A 17,328-nucleotide genomic window follows, 5' to 3' on the forward strand; every position below is an offset into this window, starting at 1 on the left:
CCCCCGGCAAGAGCCAGTCAGGGAAGCGGGGGTGTGGTCAGGACGGGGGCGGAGCCAAGGCTGCGTACTTGACTGTGCTGTCTAGGAGGCCCCACTCCTGACAGGGTGACCTCCCTTGCGCCGGCGCCTGGACAGAACGCGGCATGAGGTGTCCTCTGGACGCCGGACCTGGCCACAGCCCTGCCTGGAGGAGGCTACTTCTGACAGGTGCGTAAGGAACAGTGGCTTCACTGTTGGGGACAGGGAGAGGACACCCCCAGGGAGAGTCTCTATCCAAGTCAGACTTGCCCCCTCTCAGAGCTCTGCCTCTAGTCAGTTGACAGATGCACAAGAGCTCTTAAAGTCCCCCCAAGAGGCCGCGATATTGTCCCTTTTTACCAAGGAAGGAAGTGAGGCTTGGAGAGGGGCAGAGTCACCTGTCCAAGATCGCTGGCTGGTGAGGGCAGAATCAGAATTCAGGACCAGGACCACCCGTGTCCAGCCCTTTTTCACCGAGCACCATGGCTTACCCCAGCTATCTACATCTAATAATAATTTTTAAATAATAATAATAATAAGATAGGGGCGCTGGCTGGCTCATTCGGTTGAGTGTGGGATTCTTGGTTTTAGAGCAGGTCACAGTTTCGTGGGTCGTGGGATGGAGCCCCACCTCAGGCACTACACTCATGGCAGAGTCTGTTTGAAGAGTCTCTCTCTCCCTGTGCCCCTCCTTCCACTCACATAATAATAGGGGTGCCTGGGTGGCTCAGTCAGTTAAGCATCTATCTTCAGCTTGGGTTATGATCCCGGGTCCTGGGATGGAGCCCTGGCATGGGCTCCCTGCTCAGTGGGGAGTCTGCTTGAGATTCTCCCTCACCCTCTGCCCCTCCCCCTGCTCGTGCTCTCTCTCTCAAATAAATAAATAAAATCTTAATAATAATAAAATAACAAGTCATGGGGCGCCTGGGTGGCACAGCGGTTGGGCGTCTGCCTTCAGCTCAGGGCGTGATCCCGGCGTTCTGGGATCGAGCCCCACATCAGGCTCCTCCGCTAGGAGCCTGCTTCTTCCTCTCCCACTCCCCCTGCTTGTGTTCCCTCTCTCGCTGGCTGTCTCTATCTCTGTCAAGTAAATAAATAAAATCTTTAAAAAAAATAAAATAAGTCATAATATCAAGAGGTCATGTGACTGACTTCTTCTACATGCCAGCCTGTTCTAGGTGCTTTCATGAAGTAGCATTTAATTCTATGAGGCAAGGGCTATACAATTCCCACTTCATAGTGGGGGAAACTGAGGCACAGAGAGCTTATGTGCCTTCCCCAGACCACACAGCTTAGAAGTGGCAGAGGGAGAATTTGAACCCAGATGGTCTGGCTACCAAGACCACACTTTCCAAAGATGACACACACATGCACTCTCAGAAAGTAGATGAATTGCCTCCTTTTCCAGGTCTTAAAAGATCTGGTCCCATGTAGTTTCAAAACCCCAAATGCCACCTTGTTTAAAGCTTTGCTTCATCCCTGGCTCAGGCCCGTGTCCCGCTGCAGTGAGAGTCTAGTGGGACATGGGGGGGCCTCAGGCCAGTTTCTCTTTGTGCCTTTCCTCCCCACCCAGAAATGTACCATGGGCAGAGAGGAGGAAGGCAAGGACGGGGGCAGGAAGGTTTCTACTTGGCTATTGTACTTGTGAGGTGGAGACAAGTCCTTCTGTGTGGTTGAGGCAATGTTGCTGGATCTGTCTGGGTGGGGGGCACTTTGAGGACCCTCGTCACTACAGAGTATGTTCCCATGGCTCCATGAACTGGGCTCGCCACCATCTCCCAGCTCCCTCCAGCCTCTTTCTGCCAAGGTCAACCCCTGGGAGCCCTGTCGCACAAGGGTCTTTGCCAGACAGCCTCCAGCCAGCTCCCTGCGAAGGCATCCACCACTGCCTCGCGGGAAACAGGAGGACCCCTTTGTGGTCACACAGAATGCTGGAGGCATGGGTCATTTCCACTCCAGCCTCTACTCCCTCTGCCCCACAGGCCCTTTCCACGCCATCCCTCACTTGGAGACCTAGAGGTCTAAGTGCCCGCAAATTCCAGGGGACACATTTCTAGCTCTCTGGGAGAGGTTCCCTTGGAGCTGCCCTCACTTGGCCTGGAGAGGAGGAAAGACCCAGGCCTTCCCTCTCCCCTGGGGCAGACTCGCAGTTCATTCTCAACTCTCCCCCCAGAAAGCCTCACTCTGAGCCTCCTCCTCTTCTCCCTTCCCACAGCCTGGCAGGGGTCGAGTGGCCGGTGCTGGCAGAGCTAGTGACATGTAATCCCTGTTAGCAAGACTTTAGTTGGGCATGGAGGTTCTCGGTCACTGCTCTTCTGTTCTCAGCCCCTGGGACCTCTGTGGAAATGTTGGGGCATGGGAGAAGTCAAGTGTAATATCTGGTGTGTGTCTATATATATATCTGCTGATTCAGGAAGTATCCCCGACTGAAATAGCCACACTCCTAAAAAGTAAGAGTTCTGGAATCATCTCTACAGCTCTGCCTCTGAAATTCCACCCTTCAACCTGCAGGCTTAAAACGTGTGTATATATACACACACAGGTATACATAAAATCTATATAATACCTAAATGAGACTGTCCTCAGCCCTGAAAATTCATGATCTCATTGAATCTCAGGCACTCCTGTGAAATGATTACTATCAACGACCCTCCTTGATGAGCGGGAAAACTGAGGCCTGGAGCCCAGAAATAATAAGTGGCAGAGTCAGGGTTATGATCCCAGGTCTAGTGGCCTCAAAGTCTACAAGTGAAACCATGATTCTACAGCAACCGGAGGAAGGGTCGCCAAGACGTGAGGTCTTCCTAAGGTGCCTTGGGGACACTCGTTGAATCACCAGGCACCTGCAATGGTGTCAGAGTCAGAACTCCATCCCCGAGGGGCGCCTGGGTGGCTCAGTCATTAAGCGTCTGCCTTCGGCTCAGGGCGTGATCCCGGAGTCCTGGGATCAAGCCCCACATCCGGCTCCTCTGCTGGGAGCCTGCTTCTTCCTCTCCCACTCCCCCTCCCTGTGTTCCCTCTCTCGCTGGCTGTCTCTCTCCCTGTCAAATAAATAAATAAAATATTAAAAAAAAAAAAAAAAGAACTCCATCCCCGAATACAGACTGGGTGACCTGAGATCTTCCACTTCAATCACTTATTCAGCAAACACTCCTGAGAGCCTGCTGGGTGCCCAGCTTGTACGGGGTGGTGCTGGGGACAGAGCGGCGACCAAGACAGCCCCAGCCCTGCTCTCCTGGGGCTCACAGTCCAGAGAGAAGACAGACCCATCCCCGAGTGGGTAGGGCAGGATGTGGGGGGCCCAAAGAAGAGGGCTGAGGTCTGAAGCTGGGGAGGTGCTGGCCAGAAAAGGACCTTTCAAAGCTGTCAAAATCGAAATAAGAGCTCAGGAAAATGTGGTGTCGCTTATGCAAATTGTTTCATAACTGGGTAAGAATGCAAATTTTTTTCCATCAAGATAGAAAAGCAACATCCTGAGCAGGTCCTTGGGTGGAACACTTTGTTCCTGTCACTTTGCAGCAAGAGCTCCCATCACTCCATCTCCTGATGTCCCTGCCCGGACGCTGTAGTGTCTATCTCCAAGCATCCCTGAGGGTCAGGGAAGGCTTCAGAAGGGGGTTGCCTGGGCTGAAACTGGAATCACAGCTAGATAAAGATTTATGGGAACAGCATTCTGGGTAGGGGGAACCGCACGTGCAAAGGCCTGGAGGCCAGGGCAACTGCATGGAGTTCAGTCCGCCTGATACAGACAATGAGGGAAGAGTGGTGGGAGGGGTGTGGAGACGTAGTTGGGTGTCACGCGAGGGGATCTGCACTGTGTCCTGATAGCGCTGGGGAGCCACAGAAGGCTTATGAGCAGGGGAATAGAAAAGTCACACCAGGGGCACCTGGGTGGTTAAGTGTCTGGCTCTTGATTTTGGCTCAGGTCGTGATCTCAGGGTCATAAGATCAAACCCCGTGTGGGGCTCCATGCTCAGCGGGGAGGCCGCTTGAGATTCTCTCTCTCCCTCTGCCCCTCCCCCAACTCTCTCTCAAATAAATAAATAAATCTTTTTAAAAAGAAAAACCACACCAGCTGCCAACTCAGAGATTAAATCAGTGGAGGTACGAGGTGGGCAGTGAGCCCCCTGACCCACCCAGAAGGCCCTGTAAAGGCCTCCCAGCTCTCCACTTTTGACCTCGGGTCTGAGACTCAAGCTCACTGTGCCTCAGTTTCCCTGCCTATAAATCAGACTAGTGCTGACCTCAGAGTTGTGGAGGGGACCAGTGAGGTCGAGGTTGGGAGAATCTGACACAGTCCCTGGCACATAGCCAGCACGCGGTGTCAGCTGAACCCCTTCTCCGCCCCCTCCCCCCGCAGCTGCCCTTCTGCAACCCGTTACATCCACTTCCAGAGCCCAGCACTGTCTGTATCTGGGGATGCTGCCCTGGGAGTCATTACCCCTCGCTACCATTTCCCATTCCAGAAGAGAGCTGATGCTTTCACATTTGTTCTGTCACTGGGTATTCCTGATCCTTAAAATGGAACCACTTATTACATTGCTTTTTTTTTTTTTCAATCTTTAAAAGACAAATTTACAGCACCCCAAGGACTTGCAATTACAGAAGCAAGTAAGGTACTAGTGATGATAATTACAATTATAATGTCAAGCATCGATTTCGCAGTCACCTTGTTGGTACGTTGTTCTAAGCCATTTATTTACAAGCATTGGATCGGGGCTTCTCAACATCGGCACTACTCACATTTGAGGTCCAATGCTTCCTTGTTGCCAGGGCTGTCCTGAGCATGGTAGGAGGCTGAGCAACCTCCTTGGCCTTGGCCTCCACCACTGGGTGCCAGCAGCAAACCCCACGTCATGACAACCAGAAAGACTTCTAGACATTCCCAGTGTCCCCTGGGGGGAGCAAATCATCCCCACGTAAAAATCACTGGAGGCATTAGCATTCCCATTTTATAGATGAGGAAACTGGCGCTCGGAGAGGATAAGTAGTTTTTCCAAAGTCACCAGAGCTAGTAAGTTTCGGGACTTGCACCCTGGCCGTCCAATTCTGAATCTTACATTCTGGTGTGTGTGCATTTCTGTGTGTGCGCACCCGTGTATGTGTGTGTGAAAGACTATTGAGAACACTTATGCTCTCTTATTTCCTTTATTCAAATTTTCCTTAATTTTTGAATGGGTTGTTCATTCCCACGGTTCAAATCTCAAAGATACAGAAAAGACCTTGAGTGAAGTCTCCGTCCTATGCACCCACCCAGTTCCCCTGACCCTTCCCTCCCCACCGTCACACACAGAGAGCCACTGTTTTGGCGTACCCTTCCAGGGTTTCTTTGTGTGTTTATAGGAAATGCAAATACGTATTTACTTTTCTCCCATTTTTACAGCAAAGGTAGCGTACCATAAGACCTATGCAGCAGCGTGCATTCGCATCGTAACTACATACTCTGGGAGATCTTTCCCTCTCAGTTCATGCCATTCCGGAGTTCTCCCTCACCCTTTTGTACAGGTGTGTTGTTCCACTGTGTGAGTGGACCACAGTTTATTAAATTGGTTCCCTATGGACAGGCACTTGGGTAGTTCCAGTCTTTAGCCATTATAACAAAGGTGTGGCAAATGACCCTGCCCGTTAGTCATTCTGTATTGATAAAGTATATCTGTGGAACACATTCCCTGATGATTAATTTCAGGGTCAAAGGATATGGAGGGCCCCCTGGGTGGCTCAGTTGGTTAAGCGAATCCCTTTGGCTCAGGTCACGATCTCAGGGTCCTGGGACTGAGTTCCACATGGGGGGGCGGGGTGTCTCTGCTCAGCAGGGAGTCTATTTCTCTCACTGCCTGCTGCTCCCCCTGCTTGTGCTGTCTCTCTCTGTCAAATAAATAGATACAGTCTTTAAAATAATAATAATAATTTGTGTTTCTCTTACCATGAGCACACCTGAACATTTTCCCAATGTCAAGAGACCTTTGGATTTTCTTTTCTATGAATTGCCTACCCATATCCTTTGTATATGTTTCTGTTAGGTTGCTGATATTTTTCTTGTTGATATCTCAGAGCTTTTTACATATTAGCCAAATGAGCTCTTGGTCTGTGAGATCTGTTGCAAATCATTTTTCCTGATATGTCATTGTTCTTTTGACTTGGTGGGTGGTATTTGTTTTGCTTTGTTTTTCCACTTGGCCGAAGTTCTTTACATTTCCATCTCAAATGTTTCAGTCTTTTATGGCTGGACCTTGTGTCTTTACTGCAATAGCCATCAATCCAATGAGAGGCAGGAGAGTGGGGTGGGTAAGGGCATCGGGTCTGGAGCCAGACCCTGAGGATTCCACTCCAAGCACCAAGCCACGTGGAAATTTAATTAAAGGAAGTGAGAGCAACCGGGGATGGTGGGGCACACTCATTGGTCTACTTCACGGACAGAATTTTGCCTGCCTGGGTATGGATCACAGCCCCACTGTTTATCACCTATGACATCCTGGCCAATGTCCTCAATTCCCTGAGCTTCCATTTCCTCAATCCTCCTGGGGATATAATAGTTGTGTTAATCAGGGTTGAGGCAGGAAAATGGTCCACTCAAAAGGAGTAATGAGGGGGGGTTGATAAAGGGGCTATTTAAGGAGGTGTAGGCAGGGTGTAGGTAAACCCACCTGCGATCGTGCGGCGCCCAGAGGCTAGCCACAGCAGAAAGCTGTTACCTCCTCTGCACTAGAAGCCGTAAGAGGAAGAGCAGACCCCCAGAACACCAAGACAGTGGCATATGGAGAGGGACACCAATCACAGCTTTAATAGAGGGGCTCAGCCCCATGTTGATGGAGCAGGGAGGGAGCTGTGGGACCAACTACCTCAAAGTCACTCCCATTGGCAGAAGCCAACCCCAAGCAAAAGACAAGGGGACCTGACAATGCAGCTCGAAGAAGTCAGCCTTTCAGGAAGAGAGCAGGGCAGAAGAGGTCAGAGAACGGATCTGCAGGAAACCCTGAGTAATGTGTGCTTGGTGGGGTCGATGTAAGGAGTAAGTAAGATAATATATGTTCAGTGCTTAGAACAGTGTCTGGCTTGTAGGACGTGCTCAGTGAATGTTCCCTTTTATTTCTTTTTCATAAGATTTATTTATTTTAGAGAGAGAGTTAGCAAGCAGGGGGAGGGGCAGAGGAAGAGGGAGAGAGAATATCCTCAAGCAGACTCCCCGCTGAGAGTGGTGCTTGAGCCCAGGACCCCGAGATCATGACCTGAGCAGAAATCGAGAGTCGGACAGCTAACCGAACGAGCTACCCAGGCACCCCCCCCCACACACACACACACTATTTCTGTCATTAACACCATTATCAACTCTCGACATGCCACACTCCTTGCCAGCTCGGGAAGGGCTGGGGCAGCAGCTCACCCTTGGTCCCATTTGCTCCCTCTGCCCTCTCCTTTCCCTTCCCACCTCCTCCAAGGCATCCTGATCACATCCTGCGCCTGCTCTGCCTCCTTGGAGCTGCCCGCCCCCCAATCTCCAGACCCCTTGACCGAAGGAGCCAGTGCCCGCCTGCCTTTCCCCGGAAGCCCGAATGGTGTTCTCTCCACTTCCTGGTTCCGAGGACACAAGGCCCGGCAAGAAAGCCTGATCTTCCCCTCTGAGGGCCTCCCAGGGCCCAACCACACCAGCCAGGAGATGCTGGACACCGAAAGCAGTCTGATCATCGGAAGCGGGACAGCTCAAGACACAGTGCTGGAAACCAGCAGAAGACGCAGGAGTGCAACAGAGCAGATACCTGGCCAGGGTGAGTGGGGCCGAGAGGGACTGAGTTCTCAGGCAGAGAGAAGAGCATGGGAAAGCCTGGAGGGGTAAGAGAGATCCAGAGAGCAGGAGAAATTGCATGCAGAGCCAGGTAGGGGGTGCAGGCCATGAGAGGCTGTTGGCTTTTCAGTGTAGCCTGGGGAGACAGGTAGACCTAGTGGTCTGCAGGGCAGACCATGCGGGGCCTGAGATTTCCACTCAACAAAACACTTACTAACGCTAATTCTTATGTATGCATCAAATCCTTTTTTACTGCCTTCTCTGTCCTGGGTGATGCTGGGCTCGTGGGCAGGGACATGCGAGAACCCAGCCTGGGAGATGGGTAGAGCTCTCCAGAGGAGCGGCCATCCGAGCTGGGACCTGAAGGAGGAACAGAAGTTTGTTCCGTGAAGAATGGGAGAAAGTACTCCTGCAGAGAGGTCAGCTGGAGTAAACACCGAAAAGCAGGAAGGACTGGCTCCAACTTACTGAGCCCTCGCTACGTACCAAACACAGGGGATTTCACAACCCTTTCATGAGTTCTTGGTTTGAGCTGAAGTTCTTTTCACTTTATCATATGGCACTGAAACTGGAAATCAGCTCAGTGTGGAGGCTCCTGGTACTCACCACGACATCAGACTTCCAGGCAAATATTCGCTGTGCCTCTCTCTGACCGTGAAGCCTGGGCCTAACAGCCCCTGGACCTCAAGTCTCTAACCTGGGAAGAGAACTATTATAGATGCCCCATCTCTGTAAAGAGGGTTCCCAACAGCCAGTGGAAAAGGTCCCAAGGTTTGGAGGTCCCCCCTTGACTCCTCGCTTTCTCTCCAATCCATCAGCAAATCCTGTGGACTCTGCTTTTGAACTAATCCAGAATCCAGCCACTCCTCCCAGCTCCTTGGCCTCAGCCCAGGCCAGTGGAGGGCTGAGCAACTGGGATATTTATATACCAGCCCATGCCAGTCATCGCATAGTGCCCTGGCTATGCCCATCTCCCAGTTCTCTGGCCTGCTTCCTCCTTGGCCAGAACAGGCTCTGACGGCCAGAGAATGCTCAGGCAACAGGTGTAATGTGGCAGTTGGAAGTGGTGAGGGTGAGGGGCTGGGCTGGGGACTCCAACAGCTCTGCTATAGCCTCGTGTCTGGAGCAGCACTGGGCACCAATCAGGAACTCCAAACACGTTTATGAATGAATGAATGAATGAATGAATGAATGTCCCTGTGTTGGACAAAAGAAGTGCTCAGCCTCTTTGAGTGGTCTCCATCCATGCGACCCTGCTCTCTGTTTGCACAGCCAGCTCCAACGCGGTGATGCTGCTGACATTCCCCTATGCCTCCGAGGGCGTTATCCAGAGTGACCTCAACTACTCAGTGATCCTGGAGTGTCTGGCTTCTTCTATCACCCCCAAACCCGTGCTGCACTGGACCCTCAATGGGGAGCCCTACAGGACGGGGTCTATGCTGATCATCCGGAAGTTGTCCTGGGAGCAGCTGGGCACCTACGTATGCACGGCCAAGAACAGCCAGGGACAGTATTCCTCCTATCCTGTGACGCTGTCACTGCCACGTGAGTCCCCCAACCCCCACCCCACACTTCTGTATCCTTGGTTGCATTGAGCCACCTCCAGAACAGTCCATTCTGAGCCCCTGTCTAGCCAAGATGTCATCCCATCCTTCCATCTGCCTGGCAGAGTGGGGATTCTTAGCCCATTTTACAGAGGCTGCCGCTGACAGAGTTGAACTCTACCAAAAGCTCAGCTCAGAATCTGGAGGCAGCTGTCTAGGTCCTGGCTCCAACTATTTGCTGGCTGTGTGAACTTGACCTCTCTGGGTTTCAGCACATACCTGCAAAAAAAAAAAAAAAAAATGCATGTGATAATGAGTGGTTCTGAGCACAAGCTTTGGAATTTGAATCCTGGCTCCACCACTTCCTTGCTGTGTGACTTTAAACCACTGCCTTGACTTCTCTTGGCCTCAGTGTCCTCATCTGTAAACTGGGAAAATAATAGCACCCACCCCAAAGTGTAGTTGTGAGCATTCAATGAGATAAGGAGGTGAACAGCTTAAAATAATAGTGCCCAGTGCTACTGAACACTAGTGAGTGCTGAGAAAGCACGAGCTAGTATCGTGGCTGCAACTACCATTATCCATATTATTATTAATTTTGTGACTATTACTGTACGTGGTGGCCTGTGTGGAGCCCCAGGTGGCAGTAGCAGGACCAGCCAGTTGAGATCAGGAAAGTGGTCTGGGAGCTGGTTAAGCCTGGATTCAGTTCCGGCCCTTGTGCCTTCCCAGCCAGGTGACTTAGGGTAAGGGACATCCCTTCTCTGAACCTCTGTTTCTTCCTGTGTATAATGGGGGTGACTGTGTATACCTCTGCAAGGCTGTCATAAGGAGCAGAAATAATACAGGAATGAGGCCAGAAGGACACCTGTTAGGAAGCAGCTGCTTTAAGGGCACCTGGCTGGCTCTGTCGGTGGAGCAAGTGACTCTTGATCTTGGGGTCATGAACTCAAGCCCCACGTTGGGCATGGAGCCTACTTTAAAAAAGGAGAAGAAGAAAGAAAGCAGGCCCTTTAAATAGCAGCTACCCTCATGAATATGATTTTGTGTGTACTTATGCATGCAGGACAAGAGGCCTGGAGTGAGCTGGAATGGTACAGAGGATCTGGCCAGTAGAGAAGGGGAGGGATTTAGGCAGCAGGGAACACAGGAGCAAAGGTCCAGAGCATGGAAAGGGCAGGGGTGATGGAAAGCCTGGCATGGCTGGGTCCTAGAGAGCTGCCATTTCTTCCCAGACAGGGTCCAGCAGGAGCTTCAGGATTTGGTTTGGGGGTGATTCATTGGGAGAAAAAAGTTTAAATCCTGTAGCAGCTGGTGACTCTGATAAGTTCATTGAGAATGACTTTCAGGACCCCCTTGATTTATTCATCAACTATTCTGGAAATGTTTATTGGCTACTTACTACATGAGCAGCCCGTGCTGGGCGGTGCTGGGGACATTCTGGAGACAGCCCTGGCCCTGTCCTCAAACAGCAATGTTTGAGTGGGGGACAGGCCAGTGGGGGACAGAACCATCCACAAATCGTAATGACCAGAGTGGGCAAGACTGGGGTCGGGGAGCCAAGGGATGTGGGACCCAAGGAGCCACCTGACTCAGCAAGCAGGTCAGGGGGGACTTCCTGGAGGAGGGGACATCTGAGCTGATACTAGGATACATAGGAATTATCCAGGCCAACGGGAGGAAAATGGCATAAATGGCATTCTAGGCCAGGAAGTAGGAAAGAGAGATGAGCTTAGGAAATTTAATAGAGTCCAATGGAAATAAGTTATAAAGGTAGGGAGAGAAAGAGAGCTGAGGCTGGCCAAGTGGCAGGGCCTCAAAGGCCAAAATGAGGGATGCTTCCTCCCCAGGTCCTGGGAAGCCACAACAAGGTTCTGAGCAGGGGAGGAACAGGGTCAAGTTTGAGCTTTCCACAGACCCCTCTGGCTTCTAGTGGTGGGGAGGTGGGAGGGGGAGAGACTGGGTCAGGAGAGCCAGGAGGAGGATGGGGTGGAGACCAGAGGATGGGGAGGAGGGTGTCGACTGAAGACGCATGCAGGAGGTGAAATGGTGGGAGGTGGGGGTGTGGAGGGAGGATGGCTCCTCCAGTCTCTCCCCTTCTTGGTCCCCAGAAGACAACGTGGATCCCACAGATGCTGAGCCCATCGAGCCAGACCCCGTTCTCTCCGTGTCAGGAGGAGCTGCCATCAGCCTCCTCTTGGCTGGAAATATAGGGGCCGTAATGCTGATCGGAGGCATAGGCTTTACCATAGTCCACAGCATAAGGTATGTGCTGTCCTTCACCCCGGCAATGGCCTCACGTCCGCTCGGCCCCCACAAGACACAGCTTACTCTGCAGCAAGACAGAAGCCCAACCCGTAGCCTCATCCAAGAAGTTTTAGACTCAGGGAGGAGGATACTGACCCCTGATGCATCCACCCAAAGTGACAGCAGGGAACAAAGAGACAGAAAAGGATTCTGGAGCTCATCTGCCTAGGTTCAAATCCCAGCTCTACTCCTTACCTGCAGTGAGGCCATGGGCAAGTCAGCCCCGCTGTCTGTGCCTCAGTTTGCCCATCTGCAAAATGCCATGCTCGGGGCTGCTGTGAGGGTGAAACAAGCTAGTATTTCTAAAGCAGCTACACCTGTGCCTGGGATGTGGTCAGCGTCACAGTCGTTCCTTCTACACGTATCAGTCCAGTGCACGCTCTGCCGGCCCTGGGGAAACCACGGGAAGAGCAGCAGGAAGTCCTGGACCTCACGAACTTGCATCCTAGTCAGAGACACCAGCAATTCACGTGGTGACCAAGTAAAATATAGATAGCGTGTTGGGTAATGATGAGTGCTAAGCAGCGGAGTAAGGCTAGGGAGTAAGGCCAGGGTTGGGGTGGGGCACAGTTTAACTAAGTCAGTGAAGGCCTCCGCAAGAAAGTGACATCTGAGCAAAGACACTGAGCAAAGGAAGGATAGATGTCAGTGGATGTCTGGCGGAAGGACATACCCACCAGGGAAAATAGCCAGTGTAAAGGCCCCGAGGTAGGACTTGCCTGGCGTGTTCAAGCAATAGCAAGGAGACCAGAGTGGCTGGAGTGATGTGAGGAATGGGAAGAGAAATAGGGCATGAGATCAGAGAGGGAATGGGGGTTGGGGTGGACAGACAGCATAAGGTCTTGGCCATATAAGGACTTGGCTTTTGTTCGGAGTGACATGAGAACCATGGAGGGTTTAGAGCAGAGGAGGGCTGGGATCTGACTTGCATTTCAATCCTAGATGTATTATCTATTACTGCAATACTCTAATATCTTACCATGTATTGAGTGCCTATTATGTTCTTGCCAAACATTATTCTATTTAATTTCCACAAGAGCTCTGCAAGTGGGGGGGGGGGCAATGGATAAGAAAGAAGATCTCGTTTTTGTCAAAGAGGAAAGTAAGGCTCAGAGAGAAGTGACTGGCCCAGACCCCACAGCTAGAGAGGGATTCAAACCCTGAACGCTGCCTCACTCCTAGTTCTCGCCCCTGCCCTCCACTGCCTCTTTTCCTGCCATAACAACACAAGCCTTCATAGCTTACATACTACAAGCTGACATGGTTTGCAAAGGCCTTGTGGATCAAGTGGGAAAGGCTGGGGCCAGGTCTCCAGTCCCTTGGTCCCAAGTGGAACCTTCCAGAAGTGAGGCAGGGCCAGGCCACTGCCTGAATCCCCTGCATCGTCCTCATCCCTGCAGCAGCTGCAGCTTCCCAGGCCCTCAATATGTGCCAAGAGCCTTCAAGTCACAGCTACTCTGAGGGAGGGGTACGTTCTTGTCCTCATTTTCCAAGTGAGTGAACCAGAGAAACTCACCTTGTCCAGGGACACGCAGCTGACAAATGGCTGACCCTGAACCAATCCCAGATTCAAATCCACAACCACGTTCTTAGAGGAGAAGGATGCGACATCCAGTCCCTGCCTCCACGAGCAGGCAGAAGGGCTCACTTCCTGTCCTCCCACCATTTCGGCCAAGACAGACAATGATGGGCAGATGCTGACGTCAGCCAGGAGGAACCAGCCTCAAGGAACCAGCGTCTTCCAGTCACCGCAGCCTTGGAGATGAGGTCACAAGGACAGGCGTGGCTGTCTTGCCCCTACCAGTGGGGAGGAGCAGTCCTCGGGGAAGAGGCTTGTGGGCTGAGGGGAAGCCCCACCCATGTCCATCACACCCACCGAGGGCCAAGAGAGATCCCTGGTGTTTGCTGTTAAGGCCATGGGCCCTGAAGCCAGGCTAGCCCTCTACCCTATCTGTAAAACACGGATATGGTAATTCTTACCTCAAAGGGAAGGTGCATGGATTACATGACTCAGTGGGAGTAAAGTACTGAGAACAGTGCCTGGCAATGTAAACCTTCAGTAACTGTCAGCCACATTTATGACGGTGGTGATGATGGTGGTGATGATGGTGGTGATGGTGGTGATGATGGTGGTGATGATGGTGATGATGTTGGTGATGGTGATGAGGATGGTGATGATGATGATGGTGGTGATGATGATGATGATGATGGTGATGATGGTTGTGATGATGATGGTGGTAATGATGGTGGTGATGATGGTGATGGTGATGATGGTGATGATGATGGTGATGATGGTGGTGGTGATGATGATGGTGATGATGGTGGTGATGATGGTGATGATGATGGTGGTGATGATGGTGATGATGATGATGATGATGGTGGTGATGATGATGATGGTGGTGATGATGATGGTGGTAATGATGGTGGTGATAACGGTGATGATGGTGATGATGATGATGGTGATGATGGTGGTGATGATGATGGTGATGATGATGATGATGGTGATGATGATGGTGATGATGATGATGATGGTGGTGATGATGGTGCTAATGATGGTGGTGATGATGGTGGTGATGATGATGATGGTGGTGGTGATGATGACGATTTCTCCCTCTCTCTCTCTCTCTCTCTCTCCCTCTCTCTCTCTCTCTCTCATAGGACTAACAGACAAAGAATACGGATGTGCTGCTGAAGTGGGCACTTGTCTGTCAGCCTCAGAGGTGATGCCAGGAAGGGCAGCAAGAGAATCCTGGGGCTGGGACAGGATACAGTTCCTGGGGGCTCCAGATGAGACCTCCTCCCTCCTGATCATTTGTCTTTGGGATGTTCTCATCTTGCTGAGAGTCCCAGAGACTGCCTTTCTGTCCCTCTCCCCAGCTGCCAGTGTCCCTTCTGCCCAGCTCACCAAATCCCTGGAAGCCATCTCCACAAGCAGTCCACATTTCATAAAATTCGTGGGCTGAAAGCAAAGGATACTCACTTAAGAGGTTCAATAAAAACAAAAGGAGTAATTTATTTTTTTAAGATTTTATTTATTTATTTATTTGACAGAGAGAGAGAGAGCCAGCGAGAGCGGGAACACAAGTAGGGGGAGAGGGATAGGAAGAAGCAGGCTCCCAGTGCAGGAGCCTGCTGCGGGGCTCGATCCCAGAACGCTGGAATCACGCCCTGAGCAGAAGGCAGACACTTAACGACTGAGCCACCCAGGCGCCCCAAAAGGAGGAATTTAATACAAGGATCCAGGAAGACTTCCAAAACTCCAAGGGCATATCAGCACTTGCTGTGTGACAAACTACCCACCCTCAAATTTAATGGCTTGAAAAGACAGCCATGGATTTCGATTACAATTCTGCGGGGTTATCAGTTTGGGCTGCGCTCGGCTGGGCCATACTTCTGGCCTCTGCTGGGTCTACTCATGCACTTGCGATGAGTTGGCAGTTACCCAGGGGCTGCCTGGACTGGGACAGTTGTCTGGAACAATTAACCTGTCCTGCACATCAGCTAGCTGTAGCGGGCCGACCCAAGCTTGTTCACATGACAGAGGCGGGATTCCAGGAGTGAGAGCAGAGGGCCAATGCCTCTTAGGACCAAGGTTAAGAATGGCACATCATCATTTCTGGGGTGCCTGGGTGGATCAGTTGTATGAGCGTGTGCCTTCGGCTCAGGTCATGATCCTGACCTGGGGGGGGGGGGTCCCTGCTCAGCGGGGAGTCTGCTTCTTCCTCTCTCCCTGCCTCTCCCCCTACTCGTGCTCTGTCTCTCAAATAAAATCTTAAAAAAAAAAAAAAAAAAGAATGGCACATCATCATTTCTGCCACATTCTTCTGGCCAAAGCCAGCCACGTGGCCAGCCCAGATTTGAGGGGTAGGAAATGGACACCACCTCTTGATGAGAAGGAAAGAATCTATGGCCATAGTTTTCAAGCTCCCACTGAAGGCAGTGTGTGGTCAGAAAACAGGAATGCTGCTGGAACCAGGGTAGTAGCTCTCTGCCCCTCTCAGCCCCCAGCCCTCGCCCTGTGTCATCCTCTTCTCTGGGTACATGGGATTCACAGTTCTCTTTCTGTCTCTCTCTGCAGGTGGGTGCTCAGTTTTTCTCCACCTGGGGAAAGATACAATCCCATAACTTCTAAGTCCACAGAATCCCTTCGCCTTGTCCCCAAAACCCCTGGAGAAGGCATCTGATTGGCTCACTCACGTCAGGTGTCAACCGTGGTCCCGTTCCTGTGGCTGGGGTGGGAGCCAGGAGGATTGTACAAGCAGAATTCAAGGGGCTCAGCCCTGCCTGTGGGGGCTCGTTGCTCAGAAAACGGGGCAAAATGTTCGTAGCAGCATTGTCCACAATAGCTAAATCGTGGAAGGAGCCGAGATGCCCTTCAACACACGAATGGATAAAGAAGGCGTGGTCCATATATACAACGGAACATTACTCAGCCCTCAGAAAGAATGATTACCCAACATTTGCAGCAACATGGACGGGACTGGAGGAGACTATGCTAAATGAAATAAGTCAAGCAGAGAAAGACAATTATCATATGGTTTCACTCATTTATGGAACATAAGGAATAGCAGGGAGATCAGTAGGAGAAGGAAGGGAAGAATGAAGGGGGGTAAACAGAAGGGGGAATGAACCACGAGACTATGGACTCTGGGAAACAAACTGAGGGCTTCAGAGGGGAGGGGTGTGGGGGGTTGGGATAGGCCGGTGATGGGTATTAAGGAGGACACATATTGCATGGAGCACTGGGTATTATACCCAAACAATAAATCATGGAACATTACATCAAAAACAAATGATGTCCTGTACGGTGACTAACATAACATAATTTAAAAATTTAAAAAAAAAGAAAAAGAAAAGAAAACGGGGCAAGTTTTGCCTTGTAAGCTGGGCAGACACCCCAAAATGTCTCCTACACATGCAGCTTATTTTTGCTCCCTTTCAGAAAAGGAAAAAAGAAACCTGGATGCAGAGAAGTGGGGGAGGTGGTCAGAACCCCCAGAAATCCATGGCCCATTTGTAAGTAAGATTCACCACTTGATTTCAAGCTCTTGGAGAATCCTGGTAGATGGCGGGCTGAGGGGAAAGGAGTACGGATGAAGCTCTGGCGTGGATGTCTCTGACATCTGAGGAGCATCGGTGCTTTTGTGACCAACACAAAGCCACCTCTCACGTCACTATGATTAGTAGTAATAGGAGCAGACCTGAGTTCAAACATCGTCTGCCAGCCCCAATACCGTGCACCCTAGGTTCACATGGGTACATGGGTCATATCGTCTTCACTGAATCCACCTCCGTTTTACTGACAAAGCAGGGGAGGCTCAGAGAGAGGGTAAGTGACTTGTCCAGGGTCACATGGGTAGCACAAGGTGGAGCCGTTCTCCAAGCCAGCTTGCCTGGCTCTGAAATCTCTGTTTCCAGTCACCCCAGTTTCCTATTGCTCCCTCCTCGGGGCCAGAACCCCCTTCCTCTTCTTTCATGAGCTCCCATCTCCTGTGTCAGGTAGTGGTCATTGTGCTTGTGTACTTAGGATAAAAGTGAAGCTCAGAGAGGGCAAGTGACTTGCCCAAGGTAACACAGCCATGCATGATGTCAACTCGTCTACCCAATTCCAAAATCCGAGCCTTAGACCAGTGCTGTCCGATAGAACTCTCCGTGGCGATGGAAATATTCTGTATCTGC

The 17,328-nt window shown here is 51.2% G+C and overlaps 1 protein-coding gene across 4 annotated transcripts; it reads left to right on the top strand.

Moving 5' to 3' along the window:
- Positions 1 to 59: 59 nt before the first annotated feature.
- On the top strand, positions 60 to 16,327 carry IGSF23 (immunoglobulin superfamily member 23). Of its 4 annotated transcripts, XM_045813926.2 has the most exons (6): positions 63 to 207; positions 7,455 to 7,781; positions 9,071 to 9,343; positions 11,454 to 11,607; positions 14,308 to 14,369; positions 15,728 to 16,321. In XM_045813926.2, exons 1-5 carry the CDS (start codon positions 144 to 146, stop codon positions 14,339 to 14,341), a joined length of 852 nt encoding a protein of 283 aa, XP_045669882.1. In that variant the 5' UTR covers positions 63 to 143; the 3' UTR covers positions 14,342 to 14,369; positions 15,728 to 16,321. The 4 variants fall into 4 exon arrangements, with proteins under 4 accessions (XP_045669970.1, XP_045669715.1, XP_045669882.1 ...); XM_045814014.2 differs by lacking the exon at positions 11,454 to 11,607 and having other exon boundaries at positions 60 to 207; positions 15,728 to 16,327; XM_045813836.2 differs by lacking the exon at positions 15,728 to 16,321 and having other exon boundaries at positions 14,308 to 14,481.
- Positions 16,328 to 17,328: the final 1,001 nt, after the last annotated feature.

Source organism: Ursus americanus, chromosome 21 (genome assembly GCF_024610735.1).
Source record: "Ursus americanus isolate L20-20 chromosome 21, mUrsAme1.1.p, whole genome shotgun sequence".
In the NCBI taxonomy this organism is placed as follows: domain Eukaryota; kingdom Metazoa; phylum Chordata; class Mammalia; order Carnivora; family Ursidae; genus Ursus; species Ursus americanus.